The 26,706-nt window shown below is 40.1% G+C and overlaps 1 protein-coding gene across 7 annotated transcripts in view; it reads right to left on the bottom strand.

Moving 5' to 3' along the window:
• Positions 1–26,706, bottom strand: part of GRIA1 (glutamate ionotropic receptor AMPA type subunit 1) — a 355,517-nt gene that overhangs the window by 134,456 nt on the left and 194,355 nt on the right. For all 7 annotated transcript variants that reach the window (XM_069589980.1, XM_069589979.1, XM_069589983.1 and 4 more), the window contains 2 exons: positions 24,776–24,960; positions 19,028–19,081 (listed from right to left, as the gene is read on the bottom strand). In XM_069589980.1, coding sequence (XP_069446081.1) covers positions 19,028–19,081; positions 24,776–24,960 — 239 coding nt within the window. The remainder of the gene's footprint in view (positions 1–19,027; positions 19,082–24,775; positions 24,961–26,706) is intronic.

Below are 26,706 nucleotides of genomic sequence, written 5' to 3'. Positions count from 1 at the left end.
TTTTCTAAGAAGTATGAGATTAGAGAGATTAGGTATTTGCCTTTTTTTATAACCTTCCATAATAATTTTTTTCTTTTTTATAACCATGTGAATGTGTTTTCTTTTCAGTACTATTGAAAAATAAAAATAGATCCCCAGATAATTCTGATGTGCCTTACTGGCTCAGAATCATCTGTAAGTCCCTGGAAAGTGGGAGAGTGAGTGTCAGCGACAGAACAGGGAAGAGAAGTCATTGCATGGGTTGATATGGTCTATTAAGGGAGCCCTGCTTAATTTGTTGTCTCTTGGCCTAGAATTAAAGGACACTGGTGCCATTAAATATTCTACTGAAACATAGCTTTAGAAACATTGTTCCTAAGGATGACAGATATGACGACAATGGTGAAACTCTCATTTCTTGTGCATCATATAACTTCATTTATATAGCTCTTTGAGAATTCTGAAGTTGTTGTCATTTAAAGTTGAAAAATGAAATAATCCATCAGCAGTCACCTTTGGATTTATTAAACATTCCCCAAGCTCTTTTCCTGAGCCAGGCATTCTATTAAATGCTTTATATACATAATCCTATTTAATCCCCCCAAACAGCCCTGAGGGGTGAACATGCACAGTAGGCTCCAGGTACTCATTTGCATAAATGAGTGAGTATCTGTCCCAATTTTACATGTGAGGAGCTGTGGTTCAAAGACCTCTGGAATCCACCCCTTTCCCCCCACCTAGAGATCCCCCAGAAGCAAGGATTCCGGCTGTGGTCCAGCTATCAAATCTGTCTTCTTCATCTGTGTGATACACTGCTTTGCCAGCCGAGGAAGACAGGAATGTAGCTTTAGGATGGGGTTTCCAGACTGCCCCAGATAAAGAGGGACAAAGAAGCTTAGACAGCGTGGCTGACAGTTAATAGCCTAGAACAGAGGTCTCACTCTGCCAGAGAGGGGTTACAGATTGGTTAGATGTTTCTCAAGCCTCTGATTTATGTGAAGTGTTTTAGTACCCACCTACTCTATATCCATCCCAGGAGTCAGCAAATTTTTTTTTTTTTGGATAAATGGTCATATTATGAATTTTTTAGGCTTACGGAGCATGTTGTTTCTGTCATAACTATTCAGTGTAGCTATTAGAGCATGAAGGCAGGCCTAGATAATAGAAAATGAAATAGCATGGTAGTGTCCCCTCCACCCCCAAGTGTATTCATGAACACTGAAACTTGAATTTCACATAATTTTCATATGTCATGAGATATCACTTTTCTTTTCTCTTTTTCTAGTAATTTAAACATGTAAAAATCATTCCTGGCTAAAGAAAGCCAGGAAATGGTTGAATTTGACCCATGGGGTACAGTTTAGGTTTACTGATGCCTGAAGGAAAGATGTTAGAGAACACATCAAACCCCTTGTTGTCCAGAGAGGAGACTATTGGCCTCAAGTTGTAGGCTGGTTAGAGTGTGAGCTGGGGTTAGGATCTATATTCCCTAAGCACTCATTGTAGGAGGCAGTGCAGTGGTGACCAGCTGTTAGAATAGCATGACTGGGGGAGGGGAGGAAGTGCTCAATTAATTAAACCAGTTAAGATAGTCATTCCATCTATCATATCTCAATGATAATTTTCCAAGCATTAGCACAAAAAGGCATGTCAAATAACTATGATATCCAAAAGAGACGTTTAACACCATAACTATATTAGATGTACTTTCACATTGCTGTAAAGATTTAGAAAATGCTTTGAGGATGGTGAGGAGGCTCTGGGCTATCATTATGACTTTTAATTATTATGTGTGCCTGGAAACAAAACATCTCGAGGATGTGTGCTTACTGATTATTTAAGCTCTCTGAGGCTTAACTCTCTGGTCTTCAAAATGCAGATATAATAGCACCTACAGCATAGAACTGGTACAAGGTTTTGTTAAAAAGTGTGTATAAATATTTAGAGCTGTGTCTGGCACAAAGTAAGCATTTAATAAATCTTAGCCATTATTATCATCATCATGTTTACCGCCATCACTATGATACAGTCCAAAGAGGTTAGGTGTTAACAACTACTTGAAAACCAGGCACTGGGGGTTTGGGATGGACATGTCCGCACTGCTATATTAAAAATGGATAACCAGCAAGGAACTACTATATGGCACATGGGACTCTGTTCAGTGTTATGTGGCAGTCTGGAGGGCAGGAGAGTTGGGAAAGAATGGATACACGTGCATGTATGGCTGAATCCCTTGCTCTTCACCTGAAACTGTCACAACATTGTTAATTGGCTATACCCCAATGCAAAATACAAAGTAAAAAAACCCAAAACCAGGCGCTGGGTCAGGCAAGACACCTGAGCCCACAGGAGGCAGGTGTATAGGAATGCAGCTTTCAAAAGATAAAAAACTTTATCTTCAAAGCCAGATTTCCTTTCTCTCTGGGGTTCTTTCAAGGGGTCACAGACAAGCTGCTCAGCCCTTATCATCCTGCTTGGGCTGACACCACTCCCATTAGATGGAGGAGGGAACAGCCAGCATTGTTAAGAGAAAGGGGCCAAAGAGAAGGACTTTTAACAAGCCCTGGGAAGTGGGAAAGAAAACTCCCTCCATCTCATCCACCTGAGATCTAGAAGAGGTAAGATTAGAACAAATTGAAGAACCTGCGCTTTATACTCTGAGTGGCACGAGTTGAGCATGGCAAGTTTCCCCAGCTTGTCAGGTAAATTCTTAGGTGACAGCTCCATAGAGAGGATAGTTATAGGAAAGTTCAAAAAATCTTGTTACAATAGAAATGCTTTAAAAAAGTGGGGATGTTCAACCTGAAAATAATGAAAGACTAGGAGGGGAAGTGAAGGATCTATTCCAATCCCAGAAGGGCTTTTGTGGCGGGGGGGAATACTTGTTCTTTAAGGTAAGCCAGAACCAACCAATGGACAGAAGTCATGGGAGTCAGACTTGGGCTAAAATAATAATGATGACAATCACAGCGCCTCACACGTATTAGACCTGAACTGTGTAGTAGGCACTATACTGAGAGCTTTATTTGTATCTCATGTAATGCTCGGAATTATCCTGTGAAGCAAGTACTTTTATCATTTCCACATTGCAAATTAGAAAACTGAGTCTTCAACGAATGCAGCAGCTTCTGCCCAATATAACATAGCTAGCAAGGGGCAGAGACCACAGTCATAGCCAGTGACAAGACTCTGCGCTTACTTTCTAACCACTGTACATTCTGCCTCCTCATCCCTAGTCAGTCTGATTCATTTATCTCCTGTCCTGCAATGAATGAAGCCCTTGGAATGGCTTGCATCTCTATACTATTAATAAGAAGGAATTAGCAGTAAGGAGACCTGGGTGTTAGTCTCCAACTCTTTTTTAAAATTGGATTATACTTGCTTTACAATGTTGTGTCAGTTTCTACTGTACAGCAGAGTGAACCAGTCATACATATACATGTATCCCCTCTTTTGGGGGTTTCCTTCCCATTTAGGTCACAACAGAGCACCGAGTAGAACTGCCTGTACTATGCAGCAAGTTCTCATTAGTTACCTATTTTATACCTAGTGGCGTATATAAGCCAATCCCAGTCTCCCAATCCATTCCTTCCCTCAGCCCCCACCCAGTATCCATACCTTTGTTCTCTACATATGTCTTTATTTCTCCTTTTCAAATAAGATCATCTATACCATTTTTCCAGCTTCCATATATACCCATTAATATATGGTACTTGTTTTTTTCTGACTGACTTCACTCTGTATGACAGTCTCTAGGTTCATCCATGTCTCTGAGAATTTAATGTGTGCTGATTCTTGGGTTGTGAACCTCAAAGTGCTTTATTTCTCTCTCTCAGAGTCTCTACCAGTATCCGCAGCAGAGTACCTGGAGCAGGTAGATGGCTTAATCCACACCAAGGTGTGAAGCAATAAACAAGTGCTCATCCTTCTCATGGTTTTCTCGTAAGTTTCCATCCTTCATTTCTCACCCTCGAAACTTACATCTTGTGGACCAAAGAGTTTTGTTATTGACTCTTTTTGGGTGATATTGATCCAGGCACTAGATTGTTGATCTGCACAGTGAGGCCCTTGGCTAGATCCGTGAGTGATCTTTCCAGCTGTTGTCCTGGGCTGTAGGCATTTTAGAGTCTCCCATGTTGAATTAGGGGGAAAAGAGAAGAGTGGGGTTCTAGATTCCTACCCTTCTTCTACCATCAAAGCAGCTTTGCTTTTTTATCTGTTTTACATACCGGGGTTCTCCCCAAGATTCCATTTGAAAATAGAGCTTTAAACTAAAAGGTTTGGAAACTTCTGAGCCAGTTGATTTTTCTCTTAAGGGCTTTTCAGCTTTGATCTACAATTCTGTGATCACACAGGTGTGTGCACATGAATATGGAGATACGCGAGTTCATGGAATATTCCTGAGATGAGAACTTTGTTCTGTCCTCAAATAACCATGTCTCTGCATACAGTGTTCAGATTTTCCTATTTTAGCCACTTTAACCGACTAGAACTTGAATGTGTTCTCGCCCTATATAATCCCTCATAGCACAGGCTTATCTGGTTCCTGCCAAGTCAATAAGACTTTGCAGCTGTGCTTAAAACAGCTAAAACATCATTTGAATTGGAAAAAAGAAAAAAGCCTCTAGTGTTAACTCTTATCCAAGTACATTTGAAAGAAGAGGGGCTGGCACCTATATACTTCGATACCTTCAAACGCACAATCAGACATATCCCCCAAACACAAGTCCGCTGTTGACAGATTATTTTAAAAGGTGGTTGGGATCTCACAGTCTGGGGGTTTAGGATAAAATGCTGACACTTTGTGGCAGAAAGTCAGGAGGTCCCTAGACTAGGCTGTCAAAGCATGGTTAAAGAAGTATAGTATCTAGCTTGGTATTGGTTGGTCTTCCAGAATCTCCCTTAATGTTAACTTTGTTCTGTCTGCAGTCAGGGGTGCCACCTGGCCATGGGCACCTCAGAACAAGAGCCAAAGACCAATTAAAAAGTCAGCCTAAGGATTATGCCCACCTGTTGCTGTTATTCAGTCTCTAAGTTGTGTCTGACTCTTTGCAACCCCATGGACTGCAGCATGCCAGGTTCCTCTGTCCCCCGCTATTTTCTAGAGTTTGTTCAAATTTATTCCCATCAGGTCGGTGATGCTATCTGATAATCTCATCCTCTGCCACCCACTTCTCTTCTTGCCCTCAATCCTTCCCAGCATCAGAGTCTTTTCCAGTAAGTTGGCTCTTCGCATTGGGTGACCAAAGTATTGGAGCTTCAACTTCAGCAACAGTCCTTCCAGTGAATATTCAGGGTTGATTTCCTTTAGGATTGACTGGTTTGTTCTCATTGTAGTCCAAGGGACTTTCAAGAGTCTTCTCCAACACTACAGTTCAAAAGCATCAATTCTTCAGCGCTCAGCCTTTTTGTAGTCCAGCTCTCACATCTGTACCTGAGTACTGGATAAACCATAGCTTGACTATATGGAACTTTGTTGGCAAAGTGATGGCTCTGCTTTTTAATATGCCATCTAGGCCCATGAAGGGGATTATGGCTGGAGTTCCTGGCAGACTTGAAATCAACAATGTCTCCCTTTCATATGATCAAAACCTTTCTGTCTAAGAAGGATCAGCCTACTTTTTAAATAAAACACCAGCTTAAGCATTCTCAGGGGCTCCCAAAGAGTAGGCACCCTCTGAATGCTTGGTGAAAAAGGAATGAAAACTCAAACATAGCATTAAATTTGAAACCTAGCAGGATGGAGAAAGGAATATTCTGGTTCATTCATTCATTCATTCATTCATTCATCTGTATCTAATATTGCCAAGCACATATGGGACAAAGGGATGCAGCAGAGAATAAGATACACTTGATCCTTGTTTTTGTTACTTAAAGTTTAGTGAGAAAGACCAGTATTACCCATGTAATTATAGAGCAAAATAAGTAGGACAAAACCTGGCCCTGGAACTCAGGGAAGGCTTCCCAATGGAAACACAGAAGCTGAAAGAATAGGAGGCTTTGGTTGGGTGAAGAGTGCAAGGAAGAACCTTCTAATCAGAAGACACACAGGCTTGGAGATTCGAAGTTAGAGTGACTGAGGGCGATGAATCAGAGGAATTGCATGTACGCATCAGTTTAGCATCAGGAGGGACACACCCCTTAAGTGCCAGTTTTGGCAGTAGGTTAGGGTAATGTACAGCTCGGAAGGTTCGGTCCTCGCTTCCCTACTTGTCCCTCTTTTTAAAAATTTGTATTTATTTTGTGATTTTTCTCTGGCATTGTTTACAAACTTTACTTATATGTTCTGGCTGGAAGACAAAGCCAAGTTGTTTCCAGGACAAAAGTGAAGCCACATGCTTCTTAGTGCTGCTGGTATGAGCCTGGTGCAGTGGAAGATGTGCTCGGTTCATGTTTGATGTTCCTTTGGTGGGCTGTTAGAACCATGCCCTGTGAGAAGGCACTGGGGGGATGCGAAGATGAGGGGCATCCAGGCTAGAGGAGCAAATGCCAGGAGCAAGCAGGGTAGGTGGTTCCAAATACACGATTCCCTATCAGTGGGTGTTATTCGAGCAGGAACCAGATGGATGTGCTTCTGTTAACGACATTGTAGAGGAGTCTGGCCTTTTATGGGAAGTGGTTTAGCTGCCCTCTGAGTCATTTGCATATTCATAGCTGTACTTATAGTCTACCATTGATCTCTGCTTCTTTTAGGAAGACACAAGGAATTTGCCTCTAAGTTCATGTGGTAAATGGATACCAGCATTGTTTATTTCCTGAGAAGTCATTTCACTCACTCATTCATTCATTCAGTGACTTTTTAAAGCACACCATTACATGAAGCTCATTTTGCCTGGTAAACTGGAAATTCATCAATGAGAAAGGCAAATTCCTTCCTCTAGGAGCTTACAGACAAACAGAGAGGAAGGTATTATATTATTGTATTTCTATTATTATTTTACCATAATTATTATATTATTATAATAATATAATGTAATTATATAATATATATTTATATCATATAAGTATATTATATTATCAATTATTATTATTATAATAATTACCACTATTATTATAGTGGCGGATGAGATTTAGTCTAGAAGGGGGTTGAGGGACCTCAAGGATGGTATCCTGTTCCCAGATACTGTGTTTTCTTCCCCGCCCTGCCAAATGATAATGATGATGGTGATTACAATGATTATGATGGTGGTAATTGTTAACATTTATTGAGTGTTTTTTGGGGGCCAACTATAACTATGAACACTTATAAAGTTATTACTTCATTTAATTCACATGATAGCCCATGTGGAGGTGGATGATGCTACATTCCTTTTTTTTTTTTTTTTCCTGCAGAATAGGCAGTGGAAGCTCAGAGAGTGTAGGTTATTTTACTAACTCCACACGGCTAATAAATATGAAGCCAGAATTCAAACCCAGGTCTGTCTGACCCAGAGCCACCCTCCCCAACTACTACACTACCTTCCTAACCAAAGAAACGACACAGAAACCAAACATGAACATGTACTGAGATGGTGTGGGCAGAAGAACGCAGCCGTGCTTGGCCTTATAGAAAGCGTAGATAGATTTCTCTGCACAGGGGAGCAAGGAGATGAAAGAGCACCTCCTCAGGACTCACACAGCAGAGAGACAGCAGCGTGGAGCTGAATCTTGGATGAGCTGCCACATGGACCAGAGCTACTTCTAACTCTAACATTTCATAGGAGGTCATCTGCAACCACGTGGTGGAAATGTCTGACACCCTGGTCCCCAGATACCCCGATAAGGCGTGGCATGACCTGTCCTCACTTTGTGTTTCCCTCAGCTTTTATGCACTAGAAATTGCAGTCGGTATCCATGGGAGGTTGGTTGAGGAACCCCTGAAGACACCAAAATCTGCAGATTCTCAAATCCCTTAAATAAAATGTCGTAATATTTGCATATAACCTGCACATATATGTGCATTCTCCTGAATACTTTAAGCCATCTCTAGGTTACTTATAATACCTGATAAAATGTAAATGCTATGTCACTAGCTGGAAATACCATATAAATGCCAGGTAGATATTTGCCAATATATAGCACATGCAAGTTTTGCATTTTGGAAACTTTTGGATTTGTTTTTGAAATATTTTTGACCTGTGGTGGGTTGAATCCATGGATATAGAACCTATTGATGTGAAGGACCAACTGTATAATTATAATAAAATTCCATCAGTGTCCAGTGGAAAATGAAATGGGGATTTGAGAGCTTGAGTCTGAATTCCAGGTCTATTGCTGGAATTGTAGCAAGATTTAAACTCAAGCCCTCTAGTCAAGAGCCCATCCTCCCACTGCACCTGACCCCCCTCCTCATGCTCAGCAGTCATATGGAACAGTGTAAGAACACGAATTTGGGAGTTCTGTAGTCCTGGAGGGGAAGCCTGGCTCCACGACTTTATCAATTTAGTAGCTTGGAAACTGGCTCTCTGACTTTATAAATTTAGTGACTAGAAAGCTTATTTTCTAAACCTTGGTTTCTTCATTTGATAAATGGGGTTTTTATCAACCTCGAGGACTATTATGAAGATTTAATAGTTATCACTTATAGTGTTTAGACTGTAGCAATCACTCAGTGAATAGCTGAGTTATCACTGTTGTTATTATTGTTGTAGTTATTTATTAGGGGTGTAAGGCAGTCTAGTTCAGTGGCTCCAGTGGTTTGGCATAAGTTTAGCCTGGACATCCTATTCTTAGGATCACATCACTTGGTTTTCGTCAGGTTCCTGAGAGCCAAACTCCATTGACCAGTAGTGCTTGCCTTCCTCCTCTGTAGCTCAATCATGTAACATCTTGGAGCCTCAGTTCTCTCTTCTGTAAAATGGGGGGTGATAGAGTCTACCTTGCTTATTTCATAAGGGTACTGGTGGGATGTGATGTATGCTAAAATGTCACATTAGTATAAAAATGAGAGGAATTGCTGTTATTGTTATGAATGCCTTGAAAGGTGAAAGTGAAGTTGCTTAGGCATGTCCGACTCTTTGCGACCTTATGGACTGTAGCCTACCAGGCTCCTCCGTCCATGGAATTTTCCAGGCAAGAGTACTGGAGTGGGTTGCCATTTCCTTCTCCAGGGGATCTTCCTGACCCAGGGATCACACCTGGGTCTTCCGCATTGCTGTCAGACACTTTACCATCTGAGCCACCTGGGAAGCCCATGAATGCCCTAGGCAGCACCAAATGCTCCACGCTGAAAGACAACCAATACCTTCAGTCTTTCAGTGCTTCTCAAACTGGGATCTGGTGGACCCTTTATAAATTTTCAGGGGTATGCTAGTTCTCTGCAAGAATTTTTAAATGTTGTGCTTATTTATTTCAATGAAACTCAAATCATCAATATTAATTATCTGATCATTTGTCTCATGCTGTGAGTACTCTTGTTTGCAGTCACAGTGGACTGAAAAATTTAATCATTAGCTCAGTGTTTCCCAAATTGTCTGTGCAGATGCATTCTAGGGGTTCACATATCTTTCTTTTGAGAAACACTAGTTTGTTCTAAGATTTGCTGCTGATGCATTATAGAGATAAGAGCTAGCTATAACTGGAGAGCTCTGGCTGGTAACTGTCTGCTTTGATCACAGTCTCAGAATAGTGAGTGAAAGCTGAGTCAGGGCTGGGTTTGGAGGAGGACTGACAGCCAGACAGGAGAGCTTGGTCCTCCAGGGGATTTCAGGACCCAGGAGCTTCTTTAAGTAGTAACGGTACAGTTCACCAATTTCTATGGCAACCCACTCCAGTATTCTTGCCTGGGAAATCCCATGGACAAAGGAGCCTGGCGGGCTACAGTCCATAGTGTTGCAAAGAGTTGAACACGACTGAGTGACTGAGTATGCACTCAAGTTCACTTTATGGACATCCCAACACTCTGAAAATATAAATATACATCTATCCTATCACATATAAAATAAGAATGCATATATCAGCATATATATATGCATGGGCATATACATGCATATATACATATGGATACAACGTGTGAGTATGTTCAGATGGGCACATTTACTATATGAAGCAAGGATTCCCTACTGTGTAGAGCAATTTAACTTTTTCTAGGCATGGTGGCATTCAGCAACATGCTGGCCTTCCCCAGTGACTCTATGAGCATATAGAATAGGAACTATTATTCTCAGTGAGGGAACTGAATGCTGGTGAATTGCCCAAATCACAAGCTAGCTGAGGATGGTGTCTGGACAAAAAGCAGGGTTTTTCTTTCTTTGTTTTTTTAATGACTCCCTGTTATAAAGCTCTCCTCCCTGACCCAGGGTTCTCCTTCCGTCTTCTCTTCCAGTAGCCCTCCAAACCCAGAAAAGCATCCCTCCAAAGTGACCTGTTACAGGAACGCTGTTGGCTTCTTTGAAGCTCACACAGTCTGACAGGGACGGAAAGAACCTTGAAATAAAAAGTAGCTCCCTCCTTTGTTAAACCTTTCAAAAGCTCCCTTAGTTTCTAACTCTATAATTACACCCTAATCACAAGCATGCTGAAGGAGGGGGTCAGTTCCATGCAGCAGTAGGCTAATTATGTGGCAGAATTTCTAAAAATTATCATCTTATAAATTGCATGATTCCTCTGAAGGGGGAAGAAAAACACACACACCACATACTCCACTATATTTCAAACTGAATTAATTAGTAATTTGAAGCCCAATTATCAACTAATCTATTGGAACATGCAAGTCTTTTGTATTTGGATGGTATATGCAATTTGCATCCTATTAGCTGGCAGTTGTAAGAATTTGAGAGCTCATTAGGTCAGGGGAGAAAAAAAATGCAGATCAGAAGGCTACAGACACCCAAGGGGCTGACTTGGTGATGCTGTGACTAAGGGGTCACTTGGCAACAGATGGAGGCTGGCAATGTAATTACCTGAGGTCTTTGGGTGGCTTTGAGGTCACTGATGTGTAATTTCTAACTTATCCTGGAGAGATGATTATGTATGCCCCAACCCTTGTTCTGTGTATTCTCAAGCAGCAGGGTGCCCACATGATCTATGCTAAGAGAGGTCCTGATATAGTAGAAAAGGCGTAGGCCTGCTAACTCTGGTGCCAGGCCTGGCTCTATCACTGACTTCTGTGAGCCTGGCCAAGTCATACCCCGTTGCTGGTTTGACCATAAGCAAATGTTTCCCTGTAAGCAAATGAAACTTAGATAGAGCTGACTTCCAAAGTCCCTTCTAGGACTAAGGATCTGAGTGAGATTCAAAAGATGTCAAGAGTTTTTTTCATCACAAAGTCACAATTTAATCCTTGCAAATGGTTTTTGAGGATGCAACTCTTGGTTCCCCCAAAAGTGTCTGGACAGTTATCATCCATTTAAAAGGCAAGTATCTCTGAGAAAAGTAACATATTTATTTAATAACCAGACTTTAATAAACTTAACAAGTCCTTATTTCTAGTCCTGACCATGAAATACCAAGACAGCCAAGGCTAGGAAGTTTCCAAGGGGAAAGACAAGACGGTTCAGGTAGGAATATGTCTGAGGCTGGAGATCAGTCAGAAAGAGAGACAGAGCTTAAGAATTAGGCAAGATATTTTGGTCCCACTTTTTAGTCCTACCACTTTGACCTTTACTATACCCAGACCCTGTGCCTTTGTTCTGTTAGTGATCCTTATTCTAAAGATAAAGAGGAAAATATCAATCTCTTATTCAATTAATATTGCAGGAATAATTACCACAAATAACATGGCTAAAACTGAGTGATATAATTTGTTATGGGCAAAAAGCTAAAAAATCACATCTAAAAGGAAACACAGAAAATCATAAAGAAGGTAAGGATAATAAGCAAACTTTGTAGAAAAAGCTATCATTAAGGAAATCTGACATGCTCAAACTGCCATGTGGCAAAATTTGTTATTTATTAAAGATTTGCTGGGAGATACAACCACTTTACAAAATAGTTTTGGCATTCCTTAAAGTATCAACCATAGAGTTACCATGTATCCTGGTGATTTCACTCCTAGGTTTGTGCTCAAGAGAAAAACTTGTATACAAATGTTTGTAGAAGCAGAATTCATAATAGTCAAAAAGTGAAAACAACTCAAGTGTCCATCAAGTGGTATGTGGATACACAAAATGGGATACATCCATATAATGGTATGTTACTTGGCAATAAAAAGGAATGAAGAACTGATACATGGTACCAACATAGATGAATGTTGAAGACATTATGCTAAGTGAAAGAAGCCAGTCAGAAAGGACCAGATCTTCTGTGATTCCAATATCTAGACTAGGCAAGTCCATAGAGATAGAAAGTAGGTCACTAGAGGAATTTGGGGGAAAATGGGGAGTAACCGCTAATGTGTATGGGGTTTCTTTTGGGGGATGATGGAGATGTTTAATAATGAGATTGTGGTGCTGTTTCATAATTCTGTGGATATACATAAGAGAATTGACTTGTGTGCTTTAAATGGATGAGCTTTATATCATGTGAATTACATCTTAATAACTCTCTTTAAAAATAAGACAAATGCAAAGTAAAATTAAATTTGACTTTGGGGAAAAAAACCAAAACACTGGGAGACTTCTGCAGGTCTGCTGGCCCTCTTATGGTATTTATGCCAGCTTGGACACTTTGTGCCTGTTCCTGCTTCAGAGAATCGGGTTTGTGGTGTGAACCTCTCTGGGTGTCCCTCAATGTGGAGAAACTTTTCATCTTTAACCTAGATGTTTTATCATTGGTGCTGTAAGATGGAGAAGTCTTGAGGCTACTGTAAAAATAAAACTGAAAACCAGAAGCAGGAGGCTTAAGTCCAAATCCTAAGAACATCAGAGAACTCCTGAATCCAGGGAACATTAGTCAATAGGAGCTCATCAAACGCCTCCATACCTACACTGAAACCAAGCACCACCCAAGGGCCAACAAGTTCCAGAGCAAGACATACCATGCAAATTCTCCAGCAACACAGGAACACACCCCTGAGCTTCAATATACAGGCAGCTCAAAGTTACTCCAAACCATTGATGTCTCATAACCCATTACTGGTCACTCCATTGCACTCCAGAGAGAAGAAATCCAGCTCCACCCACCAGAACTCCAACACAAGCCTCCCTAACCAAGAAACCTTGACAAGCCACTGATACAACCCCACCCACAGTGAGGAAGTTCCATAATAAAGAGAACTCCACAAATTCCCAGAATATAGAAAGGCCACCCCAAACGCAGCAATATAACTAAGATGAAGAGACAGAGGAATACTCAGCAGGTAAAGGAACAGGATAAATGCCCACCAAACCAAACCAAAGAGGAAGAGATAGGGAATCTACCTGAGAAAGAATTCCGAATGTTGATAGTGAAAATGATCCAAAATCTTGAAATAAAAATGGAATCACAGATAAATAGCCTGGAGACAAGGATTGAGAAGATGCAAGAAAGGTTTAACAAGGACCTAGAAGAAATAAAAAAGTCAATATATAATGAATAACACAATAAATGAGATCAGAAACACTCTGGAGGCAACAAATAGTAGAATAACGGAGGCAGAAGATAGGATTAGTGAAATAGAAGATAGAATAGTAGAAATAAATGAATCAGAGAGGAAAAAATAAAAACGAATTAAAAGAAATGAGGACAATCTCAGAGACCTCCAGGACAGTATGAAATGCTCCAACATTCGAATTATGGGAGTCCCAGAAGAAGAAGACAAAAAGAAAGACCATGAGAAAATCCTTGAGGAGATAATAGTTGAAAACTTCCCTAAAATGGGGAAGGAAATAATCACCCAAGTCCAAGAAACACAGAGAGTTCCAAATAGGATAAACCCAAGGTGAAACACCCCAAGACACATATTAACCAAATTCACAAAGATCAAACACAAAGAACAAATATTAAAAGCAGCAAGGGAAAAACAACAAATAACACACAAGGGGATTCCCATAAGGATAACAGCTGATCTTTCAATAGAAACTCTTCAGGCCAGGAAGGGATGGTAAGACATACTTAAAGTGATGAAAGAAAATAACCTACAGCCCAGATTACTGTACCCAGCAAGGATCTCATTCAAATACGAAGGAGAAATCAAAAGCTTTACAGACAAGCAAAAGCTGAGAGAATTCAGCACCACCAAACCAGCTCTCCAACAAATGCTAAAGGATATTCTCTAGACAGGAAACACAAAAAGGGTGTATAAACCCAAACCCAAAACAATAAAGTAAATGGCAACGGGATCATACTTATCAATAATTACCTTAAACGTAAATGGGTTGAACGCCCCAACCAAAAGGCAAAGACTGGCTGAATGGATACAAAAACAAGACCCCTATATATGCTTCCTACAAGAGACCCACCTCAAAACAAGGGACACATACAGACTGAAAGTGAAGGGCTGGAAAAAGATATTCCATGTAAATAGAGAACAAAAGAAAGCAGGAGTAACAATACTCATATCAGATAAAATAGACTTTAAAACAAAGGCTGTGAAGAGAGACAAAGAAGGCCACTACATAATGATCAAAGGATCAATCCAAGAACAAGATATAGCAATTATAAATATATAAGCACCCAATATAGGAGCACCACAATATGTAAGACAAATGCTAACAAGTATGAAAGGGGAAATTAACAATAACACAATAATACTGGGAGACTTTAATACCCCACTCACACCTATGGATAGATCAACTAAACAGAAAATTAACAAAGAAATGCAAACTTTAAATGATACAATAGACCAGTTAGACTTAATTGATATCTATAAGACATTTCACCCCAAAACAATGAATTTCACCTTTTTCTCAAGTGCTCATGGAAACTTCTCCAGGATAGATCACATCCTGGGCCATAAATCTAACCTTGATAAATTAAAAAAAAATCGAAATCATTCCAAGCATCTTTTCTGACCATAATGCAATAAGATTAGATCTCAATTACAGGAGAAAAACTATTAAAAATTCCAACATATGGAGGCTGAACAACACGCTTCTGAATAACCAACAAATCACAGAAGAAATAAAAAAAAAGAAATAAAAATATGCATAGAAACAAATGAAAATGAAAACACAACAACCCAAAACCTGTGGGACACTATAAAAGCAGTGCTAAGAGGAAAGTTCATAGCAATACAGGCATACCTCAAGAAACAAGAAAAAAGTCAAATAAATAACCTAACTCTACACCTAAAGCAACTAGAAAAGGAAGAAATGGAGAACCCCAGAGTTAGTAGAAGGAAAGAAATCTTAAAAATCAGGGCAGAAATAATTGCAAAAGAAACAGAAGAGACCATAGCAAAAATCAACAAAGCCAAAAGCTGGTTCTTTGAAAGGATAAATAAAATTGACAAACCATTAGCCAGACTCATCAAGAAACAAAGAGAGAAAAATCAAATCAATAAAATTAGAAATGAAAATGGAGAGATCACAATAGACAACACAGAAATACAAAGGATCATAAGAGACTACTATCAACAATTATATGCCAATAAAGTGGACAACGTGGAAGAAATGGACAAATTCTTAGAAAAGTACAACTTTCCAAAACTGAACCAGGAAGAAATAGAAAATCTTATCAGACCCATCACAAGCACGGAAATTGAAACTGTAATCAGAAATCTTCCAGCAAACAAAAGCCCAGGTCCAGACAGCTTCACAGCTGAAATCTACCAAAAACTTTGAGAAGAGCTAACACCTATCCTCCTCAAACTCTTCCAGAAAATTGCAGAGGAAGGTAAACTTCCAAACTCATTCTATGAGGCCACCATCACCCTAATACCAAAACCTGACAAAGATGCTACAAAAAAGAAAACTACAGGCCAATATCACTGATGAACATAGATGCAAAAATCCTCAATAAAATTCTAGCAATCAGAATCCAACAACACATTAAAAAGATCATACACCATGACCAAGTGGGCTTTATCCCAGGGATGCAAGGATTCTTCAGTATCTGCAAATCAATCAATGTAATTCACCACATTAACAAATTGAAAAATAAAAGCTATATGATTATCTCAATAGATGCAGAGAAGGCCTTTGACAAAATTCAACATCCATTTATGATAAAAACTCTCCAGAAGTCAGGGATAGAAGGAACATACCTCAACATAATAAAAGCTATATATGACAAACCCACAGCAAACATTATCCTCAATGGTGAAAAATTGAAAGCATTTCCCCTAAAGTCAGGAACAAGACAAGGGTGCCCATTCAACATAGTTCTGGAAGTTTTGGCCACAGCAATCAGAGCAGAAAAAGAAATAAAAGGAATGCAAATTGGAAAACAAGAAGTAAAACTCTCTCTGTTTGCAGATGACATGATCCTCTACATAGAAAACCCTAAAGACTCCACCATAAAATTACTAGAGCTAATCAATGAATATAGTAAAGTTGCAGGATATAAAATCAACACACAGAAATCCCTTGCATTCCTATACACTAATAATGAGAAAGTAGAAAAAAGAAATTAAGGAAACAATTCCGTTCACCATTGCAACGAAAAGAATAAAATACTTAGGAATATATCTACCTAAAGAAACTAAAGACCTATATATAGAAAACTATAAAACACTGATGAAAGAAATCAAAGAGGACACTAATAGATGGAGAAATATACCATGTTCATGGATTGGAAGAATCAATATAGTGAACATGAGTATACTACCCAAAGCAATCTACAGATTCAATGCAATCCCTATCAAGCTACCAGCAATATTTTTCACAGAACTAGAGCAGATAATTTCAAGATTTGTATGGAAATACAAAAAACCTCGAATAGCCAAAGCAATCTTGAGAAAGAAGAATGGAACTGGAGGAATCAACTTGCCTGACTTCAGGCTCTACTACAAAGCCACAGTCATCAAGACAGTATGGTACTGGCACAAAGACAGACACATAGATCAATGGAACAAAATAGAAAGCCCAGAGATAAATCCACACACATACGGACACCTTATCTTTGACAAAGGAGGCAAGAATATACAATGGAGTAAAGACAATCTCTTTAACAAGTGGTGCTGGGAAAACTGGTCAACCGCTTGTAAAAGAATGAAACTAGATCACTTTCTAACACCACACACAAAAATAAACTCAAAATGGATTAAAGATCTAAATGTAAGACCAGAAACTATAAAACTCCTAAAGGAGAATACAGGCAAAACACTCTCCAACATAAATCACAGAAGGATCCTCTATGATCCACCTCCCAGAATTCTGGAAATAAAAGCAAAAATAAACAAATGGGATCTAATTAAAATTAAAAGCTGCTGCACAACAAAGGAAACTATAAGCAAGGTGAAAAGACAGCCTTCTGAATGGGAGAAAATAATAGCAAATGAAGCAACTGACAAACAACTAATCTCAAAAATATACAAGCAACTTATGCAGCTCAATTCCAGAAAAATAAACGACCCAATCAAAAAATGGGCAAAAGAACTAAACAGACATTTCTCCAAAGAAGACATATGGATGGCTAACAAACACATGAAAAGATGCTCAACATCACTCATTATCAGAGAAATGCAAATCAAAACCACAATGAGGTACCACTTCACACCAGTCAGAATGGCTGCGATCCAAAAATCTGCAAGCAATAAATGCTGGAGAGGGTGTGGAGAAAAGGGAACCCTCCTACACTGTTGGTGGGACTGCAAGCTAGTACAGCCACTATGGAGAACAGTGTGGAGATTCCTTTAAAAATTGCAAATAGAACTGCCATATGACCCAGCAATCCCACTGCTGGGCATACACACCAAGGAAACCAGAATAGAGACACATGTACCCCAATGTTCATCGCAGCACTGTTTATAATAGCCAGGACATGGAAATAACCTAGATGTCCATCAGCAGATGAATGGATAAGAAAGCTGTGGTACAGATACACAATGGAGTATTACTCAGACATTAAAGAGAATACATTTGAATCAGTTCTAATGAGATGGATGAAACTGGAGCCGATTATACTGAGTGAAGTAAGCCAGAAAGAAAAACACCAATACAGTATACTAACACATATATATGGAATTTAGAAAGATGGTAATGATGACCCTGTATGCGAGACAGCAAAAGAGACACAGATGTGTAGAACGGACTTTTGGACTCAGAGGGAGAGGGAGAGGGTGGGATGATTTGGGAGAATGGCATTGAAACATGTATACTATCATGTAAGAAACAAATCGCCAGTCTATGTTCGATACAGGATGCTTCGGGCTGGTGCATGGGGATGATCCAGAGAGATAATATGGGGTGGGAGGTGGGAGTGGGGTTCATGTTTGGGAACTCATGTACACCCATGGTGGATTCATGTCAATGTATGGCAAAACCAATAACAGTAGTAAAAAAAAAAAAAAAAGACAAGTTATTAAAAAAAAGAGAAAAAAAAAACCCCAAAACACTGAAAGTTTCAAACCTCATAATTTAAAAAGGTAGATGAGAAAACATGACCTAGGACTTGCCAAAATAGACTTGCCAAAATGATGGCCACAAAGAAAATTCATAATGGTACATGTCACTAGGAATAATTTAATGTGTACCAAAAATTATTTTATGAGTCAAGTCTTCATACCCTGAAAAATAATTGCACCCAATAAAAATAATTGTAGTACATAAAATGAAAGTAAAAATTTTCTTTAAAAGACAGCTTATCTATGCCACATAAAAAAGAGAATAAAAACTAAATTGTCATAATATTATTCATGCCATAAAACTGTTCCTGTTTAAAGACTTGTTAGTGCTAGTATTCCTATGATTTAAACGTTTGTATTTATAAACAATAAACTGTCATTGATGTCAAACAGAGAATCAGAACCAGTGAGGTTAAAGCATCTTGTATCCATTCAAAGATGTGGTGATTTTGTTGTTATTGCCAAGTGGCAGAGTCGATTAAAGCTGGAATTGTGATGACTAATAAAGGCCTGCCCACCAGCGTGATCTCTTATAAGGAAGCTTAGAGAGTCACCTTAAGTGTGCTGTGGGTTTTGCAGGGGTACAACTGAAGCTCGAAATTGCCGGTCCCACTCATGCAGTTCCCACCAGCCAGGAACCACAGTAGTAAGCCAGGCCCCAAACATGGCCCCACCAGTTGAGGGCTTGCAGTGTTCTCTACTCACCAGATTTGCAAGAATATAGTGGTAGCCAATGCCATTCTTCTCCAGCTTTACAATCTATAAAATACAACCCAGGGGATACATGCATTAATCATATTGACAATTAAAGCTACACCTGCAATAATAATAGCAATGAACATTGAGTACTGATTGCCCTGTCCTATCCTAAGTATTCAAGCTACAATATCAACCACCCAATGATGGTGGCATTGCTGATACCCTTGATTTTACAGATAGGGATGGAGGCTTAGAGAAGTTAAATAAGCTTCCTGAGGTTACCTGGATATTAAGTGCAGATACAAGATTTGAAATCATTTTTGCCTGATTCCAGGGATGGAGTAGTGTTATTATAACCCCAAGGTCCTGGCTAAACTGCTCACTTCTTTCCTTCTTCCATAAAGCCTTCTCCATTCATGGAGATTCTTTCTATACACAGTGAGAATCTTCTGTTGTATTGGATATAACAATATCTGCTGCTTGGGTGGACAGAGAAGTGGACGTATGGTCAAATGGGTAGTTGGATGATTGCACCCCAGTTCTTAAACTTCACATCCTTACATGGATCACATTCAGATACAGTTCCTTCTTTGTGCCTTCTTCCCTAAACCAGTTGGGTATTCAGACATTTCTGAGCAACTTCCAGTTTGAGTGCAAGCTGGGAGGGAATGTCAGGGTCATTTGATCCCCCGCTCACTGTACAGATGGGAAGTCACTCTCCAGAGTGGAGGCATGATATATCAGATCCCTCAGCAGTATGGTAGCAGTGTCAGGACATTGCATTGTGTGGCGTGCATGCTCAGTCGTGTCCAACTCTTTGTGACCCCATGGACTATAGCCCACCAGGCTCCTCTGTCCATGGATTTCCTAGGCAAGAGTGCTGGAGTGGGTCGCCATCCCCACTTTCGCAGGGGATCTTTCTGATCCAAGGATTGAACCTGCGTCTCCTGCCTTGGCCCGCGGATTCATTACCACTGCGCCACCTGGAAATCTCTAGTGTTAGAACAGGGACCTGGCTATTGTGAGCCTTTCCATATGATGCCTGAATTAAGAGCCAGGGTCTCCAAACACCCCTCCATCTTACATGCACGGCTGTCTCTAATCATTCAAGGCAGGAAAATATCTGTAGAAAGAACTACCCAGAGATTTGCTTGGGCATCCAGACGCACTACCCAGCTGGGAACAGCTAAGACTGTGGACCTTGGTTTAGCCCCAGCTCAGCCAGCAAGGTAACTTGATCTGTTTATTTTTTAATCATCAAAATGAGGTTGGTACAGCCTGCTCAGTGCCCCTCCCCCTGCACTGTGACAAGGAGGCATAAAACATAGGAGAAGCATTTGGACTTCTTCTCTAACTGAATAAATTTTCAAGGTTATTAACAGCCGCATTCAGATATCTACTTAATTGGATGTATGTGCATAGCAGCTCACTTTTTTTTATGGCAAGAATAATTAAATGCGAGTGCATACAATGAATGCCCTGAAATAGTGGCTAGCATGTGAAATTCCAGACCATGGAGCTCAAAGACTATTGGGATGATAGTTTTATTAATAATTCTTCATTACTTTTTCATTTTCTTGTCAAATGGCTTGCTGCGCTTTCAACAATGAGATACCATTATCAGAAACCTATTCAGCTTCAAATTAACACAAAACAGCAAACAAAAGACAGATTGAAACCCACTGCCTCAGGGCAATGGATAAGAATAGTCTCTAGAGGATGAAATTACAGATTGAAACATAAGAAACAATAATGAATGATTTTTGACCAATAAAGATTAGTAATTTCATATAGTTGAACTTAAACACCAACCTTCCCACCCATCTACTCACCTACCTACCTGATGACCTCCTTTCCCTTTTACAAATATTAAGTGCTTACTATCTACCAAGCACTGTGCTGAGAATATAGTGGAAAATGAAAAAGCTTGGTGCTTGCTCTGCTGGAGGTCACAGTTTACTGGGAGAAGAGCAATACTAAACAGATAAAGAGATAAAAGGTTACTCACTGAGAAAGTTAATACAAAAGTAATGTACACTTGCAGTCCACTGCCTCACTGACCCCATCTCTTCAAAGCTCATTTTCACTGGATTGCCTTAATTCACAGTCTTTGTGTCTGGCATGCCCTTTCCCATTCTCTTTGATTATTCGTAACCTTTATGGCTAAGCTCTAATCCCAACTGCTCTGTAAAGCCTCTATGATTAATTAATTCACTCAACAAATATGTATTGAACGTGGACCATATGTCAAGCCCTATGCTATGTACTAGGGACAAGCTATGAACAAGTGAGGCAAGGTCCCCAGGCCCTCATTGAGCTGAACTGACAATTTAGCAGGGAGCCAGATAGTAAATATATAAACAGATAAATGAACAAGATTTCAGCAGGTGAAAAGCACTTTGAAGACAATAAGAGTGAATGGATGGGCTGGTCCTGGTCTCCCTCATCCATCTTTGACTCCTTCTGAACTTAATGACTGTCTTACATAATTAAGTGCCATATACTGATAAAGTATTATAATCTAATGAATTTCCTGCCAGTGCAAGAGATGCAAGAGATGCAGGTTTGATCCCTGGGTTGGAAAGATTCCTTGGAGTAGGAAATGGCAATCTGCTTTGGTGTTCTTGCCTGGGAAATTCCATGGGTAGAAGGTCCTGGTGGGCTACAGTACCTGGGGCCCCAGAGAGTCAGACACGACTGACCAACTCTGAACACACACACACACACACACACACACACACACACACACACACACTATATTTTGATAACCCTGTTCCTTGCTCATAGACCATCACTTGCTCTCCACTGTTTATAAGATAACCCCCAGACTCTTTAGAATGGTTTCCAAAGATCATTGTCTTCCAGCAAGCAATTGACATCCTCCACTTGGCCTCTTAAGCCCTCTGTGAACCTTGGCTCCCACAAGCCCTCTGGACCTCCCTACCTGCTCTTACCTCCAGCTTAAAGGCTCTTTTCCAGTCAAAGGCTACCTGTAGGTATCTAGACCCATCTCACATTTAGGATCTTAGAGCATTCATTGATTCCTTATTCTTCCTGTTCATTCAAAAATATTTATTGAATACCTGCTAGGTGCCAAGCACTGTTCAAGGCACTGTGGATACAGCAGGGAAGAAAACAGAACAAGAATCCTAATACAGCTGATATTCCAGGTGGAGCACTAGAGACTGAGACAGGCAGCTAATTCCCTATGTGGAGTTTGGAATCGTTGTCTTCCTCCTTAGATTAGGCAGAACATTTGTGTTAGATTGAAAAGATCCCAGTTCTTGAGTGTGAGATAGTCTAGGATGATGCCAAGATGTCAGACTGCAAATCAGAAGATGGAAATCCTTTGTCACTAACTAGTGACATTGTCTTTTTCACTAACTAGTCTGAACCCAAGACAAATGATTCAACAAATATGACCATTAGTCATCTCATCTGTAAAGTGTAAATGCAAGTGATAAACCATATAACTTAAAAGATCCTTTCAGCATTTTGGTTTTACTTTTCAGAATAAAAGAGTCCAGCAATTAAAAAAGATAATACACTACAATCTAAAATATTCTGAAAAACAAGTTACTTTCTTCCAAAACACACATTTGTCCTTTGACAGAGGGGATGGCTATAGTCAGCAGATGCTGACAGTTGAGTTTTTAAGAGGTCTGGCATGGTAGCTAGACCAAGATGGATTTGATTTCCTACTTTCATACCATGCTACTTGTGAAATCCCAGGCAAGTGTAATCCCTTGTTTCTCCATTTATAAAATAAGGGCACTAATGGAAGCAGTTTTATAGAGAGGATATGAGGATGAAGTGGAATTATACACGGAAAAGGCTTGGCATGGTGTTTGGTATAAAGTAAGTACTCAGAAAATAGTACCAACAGTTTTTTCTTTACTGTAGGAGTCTTCAGTCTGTTAAGAATACCTGCTTATCATCCAACAGTTTCCCTACCTTTCATCTAATTTTGTTATCAGGTTTATAGAACTGGGGTCTTCATTCCTATTTTACAGATGAGTACACTTGCACCAAAAAAGAAATGACTCAAGAAGCCAGTATCGTACCCACAACAACTTGAATGAATCTCCAGGGAATTATGCCAAGTGAAAAAAGCTAAACCCAAAATGTTACATAGTATGTAATTCCATTTATATCACACTCATTTAAAATAAGAAAATCACAGAAATGGACCACAGATTAGTGAGTGCCTAGGGAAAGGGAAAAGGAGAGGGAGAGAGGGAAGCAGGATGACCACAGAGGATCTTTGTGGTGATGGAAATGTTGTGTGCTTGAAATGTATCACTGTCAGTTTCCTGGTTGCGGCATTGCACTATAGTTGCTACCGTTTTGTAAGATGTTATCATTGGGATAACCAGACATGTGGCACATGGGATCTCTCTGTATTATATCTTGCACATGCATATGAGCTTATATCTCAAAATTTAAAAAGTTGAACTAAACACACACACACACACACACACACACACACACACACAGCAAAACCAGTATCAGTTGGCATTATGAATAGCAAAAACAGGTAAGTCTTTACATTCATCACTTTCAGTGGGGCAGGCTCTATTTTAAGTGCTGTGCTTGTATACGTAGATTCTTTTGACCCTCACAAGAGCTCTCTAAAGGTAGCCATTTTTATTATTATTATGCCCATATTACAGGTCAGGAACCTGAGATGCAGAAATTAAAAAACACAGAACTAATGAACATTAGAGCTGGGGATGTGAATCTGGCTCCAGGGTCTCTGCGTTTAACTATTATTAATACTCTATTCTGCTTTACCTAATTAGAATTCCAGTCCTCTGACTCTGGCTCAAAAAACTCCCATCTCATTGGGAAAAATTTCTGCTGCTTTTTCTGAGAGGGAGGCACAGATTCACACTTTGTAAAGTAGAACACAGAGTTAACGCCTCAAAGAACCCCCAGCTTTCAAAATCTCTCCTGTTCAATTGTCGAAGCCTCTGAACAAGCGCTGAGCTGGCTCTGAGATTCCCTGTGGGAGCCCCACGGGTCTTGAGGACTATTAACAAGCGCTGTCTTGGTGTCAAGTATCTAAAACTGCCATCTTTAATTGTAGAGTACCGTTCAAAAACAATTGCAGCATCTCCTTCCTTGCTCGCTTATCTGAATACACAGATGTAATTTAAAAAGACAAGTGATCTATCCAATGCCACATGCTTTACCTCTGAGAACAGGAGGAACCATGACTTAGAGACATCTGGCTAAAGACTGTTGAGGTTATGGTGTAATTTCTTAGAATGGACAATCAATCAATTCATCTTTCAGACACTGGTGTGTGTTTCAGGAAAGAGTAAAGGGAGGTGCTCGGTGCCTCCCTGGACTCAAATGGGTCAGTGGGCCAAATGGATGAGAAACCAAATGCTGGATCAGTGGGTGACAGAATGCAGAGCCAAACCCAGGAATCGGGCGCTAAGGATGTGATAACACTTCACAAACTCTAAAGTGCAATGCATTTTTCTTTTTAACAAGAAAAGGAAGCACTTGAGGTAACTTTTTGGTTAACTGATCTGAGAACCATGGGAAGCCCTAGGTGATGGCTCCTACTCTGTACTATTTCATAACGTTTCAGAGTTAAATTGTATCAGTTACAGGACGTGAGAAACAGCCTGTGGCTTCACCTAGTCAAGAACTCTCTTTGTAACTCAGAGGGCCAGAGGTCATCCGGTCCTCTGGAACCATCCCCCGCACCCACCCTGAGGGCACCTTCGCCGCACTCACTACCTGGCCCAGGATAGCATTGAGGCGTTCCGATTCACAGTCCACCACCACCAGCCGCTCCTTTTTCTTCTCCAGGTCCTGGAAGAGCATCCGGTAACCCTCCTCTGTGGTTGTCAAAATGTTGACAGCTGTCACCTGCCAGTTCTTCTCAGCAGCTGTGTCCAGGACTTTCTGCAGGACAGACAGACCTGGAGGTGGGGTGAGTAGGACAGAGAGGTGGCAGTCAGAATCCATGAGAATTACCCCCACCTTCCCTACTCCTCCACTAAACTCAGCTCCAGCTTGCTCCAATGCCAGTTTGAGCTGGGGTAGGCAGGCTCTGTGTTTGTTTTGTGTTTCTGTTTGCAGAACATAGGAGGCAGGAGAGTTAGTGATTAAAAGTGTAATCTGAAGCTCCAATTCTAATGCTACAATATACTTGGTTAAATGATCTTGTGTGGATTAATTCACTTTGCGAAACTTTAGTGTCTTCAGTGGTAAAATGGTGATGTTAATAACACCCACTTCACAGTGTCGTCATGAGGATTGAATGAGAGTGTCTCAAACATGGCAGGGGTTTTATAAATATTGATTACTATTCAGCCTTTAGTAACTGCTTATTAAATGTGTTGATCTGATATCTAAATAGCACCTGATAACTGTCAACCACATTTACTAATGTATAGTATATCTCAAGTCCTAGCACTTTGCCTCTCACACAGTAGGTATTTGATCACCGTGTACTGAATTAAGCTATTCTCTTCTGATTTACAGCTAAATGATAGAGGAATCCATGACTTAATACTGTTTTGTTTCATATTTGGGACATAGATAGGGTATTAGTTTTCTACTGCGGCTGTGACAAATTATTGCAAATTTAGTGGCTTCAAATAAAACGTTTATCATCTTAAACTGCCAGAGGTCAGATGTTTGAAATGAATCTCACTGGGCTAAGTTTAAGTAATTGTCAGGGTTGTGTTATTCTCTGGAGGTTCTAGGAGGGGAAATTTTTATTGCCTTTTTTCTGCTTCTAGAGGATACCTACTTTCCTTGGTTTATAGCCTCTTCCATCTTCAGTAGGGACTGGTTGAGTCTCTCATGTCATACTCTGATACTGACCCTTCTGCCTCCAACTTACATGCTTAAGGACCCTTGTGATTACACTGAGCTCACCCAAATAATCCAGGATAATCTGTCTGTTTTAAGGTCAATTGATTAACAATGTGAATTCCATCTGTAACCTTTATGCCTTTTGCATTTAATGTAACATATTCAGGGGTTCCAGGAATTAGAGCATGGATGTCTTTGTGGGGGGAGAAAGGGGAGGTCATAATTCTGCCTGCAACAGATCATCATCTTACCTGTGCGTGGTTAATCTATCTTGTGCACGTATATCATTTTTGTCTCCATATAACATTGCTCATCTCCCTGATAGTGACCAGTATGGTGCCCAGCATAAAGAATCATCTGCAGATTGATTCTGTTGTTTCTTTTTTGCTTGCTTTATTAATTTTATTTAAGTACGAGTTTGGTGTTCTTAAGCCTCACATTTACTGAAAGTTTATTATGTGTCTGCCATTGCTCCATTAGCTTTGCTGTCTTCAATTCACTTAATTCTGTAAGGTAGGTACCATTGTTATCCATGTTTCACAAATGTGGAAATGGAGGTTCAGAGAGACTTGATCATTGGCCAAAGGTCACACAGCTAGCAAAGGGCAGAAGAACTCTGAGCTCAGAGTTGTGAGGTAGGTGGAGCCCCTTTAAGAGTATGGGCGCTTTTTGCTGATAAACCCCAGAGATGATCCTCTAATGAAAGTGACATTTTTCTGGCTTTGCCACTTCTAGGCCTCAAACCTCATTATGCTGCAAAAGTGAAGTCGCTCAGTCGTGTCCCACTCTTTGCAACCCCATGGACTGTAGCCTACCAGGCTCCTCCCTCCATGGAATTTTCCAGG

The sequence above is a fragment of the Ovis canadensis genome, chromosome 5, assembly GCF_042477335.2.
Source record: "Ovis canadensis isolate MfBH-ARS-UI-01 breed Bighorn chromosome 5, ARS-UI_OviCan_v2, whole genome shotgun sequence".
Taxonomy (NCBI): Eukaryota; Metazoa; Chordata; class Mammalia; order Artiodactyla; family Bovidae; genus Ovis; species Ovis canadensis.
Note: the sequence above shows the minus strand (reverse complement) of the source record. Positions and strands in the feature narration are given on the sequence as shown.